The sequence below is a fragment of the Egretta garzetta genome, unplaced genomic scaffold, assembly GCF_000687185.1.
Source record: "Egretta garzetta isolate BGI_Z169 unplaced genomic scaffold, ASM68718v1 scaffold19, whole genome shotgun sequence".
Taxonomy (NCBI): Eukaryota; Metazoa; Chordata; class Aves; order Pelecaniformes; family Ardeidae; genus Egretta; species Egretta garzetta.
In genome coordinates, this window is record NW_009260768.1 from 194,860 (window position 1) to 197,494 (window position 2,635).

At 58.9% G+C, this 2,635-nt stretch overlaps 1 protein-coding gene across 4 annotated transcripts in view; it reads right to left on the reverse strand.

Annotated features, from left to right (window-relative positions):
* WIPI1 (WD repeat domain, phosphoinositide interacting 1) overlaps window positions 1-2,635 on the reverse strand; it is a 23,055-nt gene that overhangs the window by 12,981 nt on the left and 7,439 nt on the right. For all 4 annotated transcript variants that reach the window (XR_004842929.1, XM_035901565.1, XM_035901563.1 and 1 more), the window contains one exon: window positions 328-425. Coding sequence is in view for 3 of the 4 variants with exons in the window: in XM_035901565.1 (XP_035757458.1) it covers window positions 328-425 (98 nt within the window). In the remaining variant the exon portion in view is untranslated. The remainder of the gene's footprint in view (window positions 1-327; window positions 426-2,635) is intronic.

Consider the following 2,635-nt stretch of genomic DNA (forward strand, 5'->3'; position numbering starts at 1 on the left):
GGGATATGCTGCTGAAGCCCCTATAGGAACCCCCTATAGGAACCCCTGTGTCAGCCTGGCAGTGGCCCTCGGGCTGCGGGGTAACGGGACACGTTTCCCTTAATATCCCATACCGGGAGATGGATGTCCTCATCTCAGAGGGGCTGTCTGCTTCACATGGCCTCCAAGCAGGGGGGGTGGGGAACGGGCCTGCCCCGGGCAATTCCCTTGCAGTCTAGCGCGGTGGAGCGTATTTATTCATCCTTCCCAAAGGCCCTGTTGGCTTTGCTGTGGTTCTGTTTGTTTTCAGTCGCTGCCGGTATCCAAATGGGCGAGCTTTGCACTTACCAAAGTATTTCCGTCGTAAAGCGCGATCTCTCCGCTGGTTGCGCTGCCGGGATAAGCCAAGTAGGAGTTGGCGTGGTTGATCGAGAGAGCACACAGACCTGGCAAGGCGAGAAGGACACAGCTGAGGCTGTTTGCTGGTGCAGGACGGAAAGCAGAAACGCGGCCATGGACACTGCAGGGGGTTCAGGCTCTGTCTCATTTTGGGGCAGTGTCCGGCACTGGGCACACAGCGGCTGCGCGCTGGCAATGCCTGGGCCGTGGGGACACCTGCTCTTATGGGACAGTACTCTTCCCCCAGCCACCGTCCTCCCCCAAACCCTGCTTAGAAGGAGCCCAGGTCCTGCTTTTGGGCAGCTCTTGGCTTCTCCCCCTTAACCATCTCCTTTGAGAAGGCAAGAATAGGTGCATGAAACACAGCAAGGGACATCTTGGTCTCAGGACTACCGGGACTCCTGTCCAGGCACATCTGGGCACCTCCAGATGTGCGCAGGGTGTAGGGGCCAGGTCAGAAGCTCAGATGAGCAGCGCAGCGTGGCCGCAGCCCCGGTGTGAAGCCTGGCACATGAAGGCTGGCACGGCAAGGCAGCGGCCGTGGGGCTGGGCAGTGCTGTTTCCTTTTTCTCTGAACAGAAGAGGGAAGCAGAGAAAGACAACGGAAATGCCACGGGTGTACAGGGAGTTTCCGGCTGACAAGGGACTTGAACCTAGCTAAATTTTAACCACAGGGGGAATTCTTCCCCATCTGGTGTTACGCCAGTGTGAGCATAAGGGTTCCCAAACACCCCTTTCAAAGTTTGCTGGAATTACAGGATGAGGCAGGGATGGATGGATGCGTGTGTGGCTACGTCCATCCGCCTGTCCCCCCAGTGACCTCGGAAAAGAGCATCTCTTCCTGCCTCTCATTTCTGCCGCTGGCTGGGGACCCATCCCAGTGAATCCTGTCACATACAGAAACGGGTCTCGCTTGCTTCCTGCACCACATCCGCGTGCTCGCAGTCGTCCCAAATCCAACTCAAGGCTTCAGCATGACCTGAGCTTCCTGGCCCCCGCCGGGGGGGTCCCACCTAGTCCCACGTGCGGAGGAAGCTGCGGGGTTAAAGGCTGCTGGGGACGCTGCCATACTCCCCAAACAGGACGCCCGCACGCGTGCACGTATGTGCACGGACACGCACACATGCCGTGCAACCCGTCGTGTCAGGACACGGCCCTGGCCCAGGCTCAGCGGCAGGGAAGGATGGGCTGAAGCTCTCGTTTTAGGTCATTGTTTATATCTAAACAAAGAGACCGCTGCGGAGCCAGGAGCTGCAGGATCGGCCAGGGGCCCCAGGGATCCACTCCCTATCAATCAGAGGCATTTACATCATGCCAGGGACGGCACGCGTCGGGGAGAAGAGGCGCCGCAGCAGCAAAGTGCTGGCAATTATCAGGCACCAAAAAAGGGAGGGACAGGAGGAAGGCAGGGATAGCTCGGAGACTTTGCTCATGATGAGCGAGGGTGTCTTTTCAGGATGGTCTTCCCCCAGCCCAGGCAGCACCGGGGGATCAGCGCAGCCCGTTCTCCAAGTGGAGGATCTAGAGAACGCTCAAGCTAAACAAAGCAAGCTCTGAGCGGCTGGTGTGAGTCACCCGCTCCCTCTGCTCCACGCCTGGCTGGGAGAGGCGGACGGGAAACCAGGCCAGGGGAAAACACAGATGCGAGTGTACTGGGCTGACCTCAGGATGCACAAAGAACAAGGATCACAAGAGACGTGGGCAGCCTTTGAAGATGCTCCTCTGCTCTCGGTGGCCCCACAGCCCTGACGAGGGTCGGGGCATGCAGTGGCAGGCGCAGGAGGGAGGAGGCAGGCTGGTCCTGCTCCAGGTGGCACCTCTGGGAATGCCATATCGCAGGTGGCTTCCTCAAGCAGCATGGAAAAAAGCTACTGTGTCCAAGAAGCCTGGCCTTGCCCCCAAGCCAGCAGGTCCAGATGCATCTGGGGCTTGGGGGGAGCTGTGTGAGGTGGTTACCAAAGCTGCAGTCACCCCCGAGATGTGCCCTCATGGCACACATGTCACCATGAGCACTGTGACCTCCCTGGTGCAAATCCTGCCCCTGACATGAGCTGCATGAAAACCAACACAAGAGAAACAACAGGCATGGCCAGGGTGGGCATTTTCCTTTCCTGCATGGAGAAGGCTGGACCAGGAGCCAGGTCCTGGCCAGGAACAGCCAGAGATCTCACTGCAACTGGCCAGTGGGTATGCGGCAAATCCCAGTCCTCACTGTGCTGGTGTTACCATGCCCAGGGCTCACAGTTTTTGGGGGGGG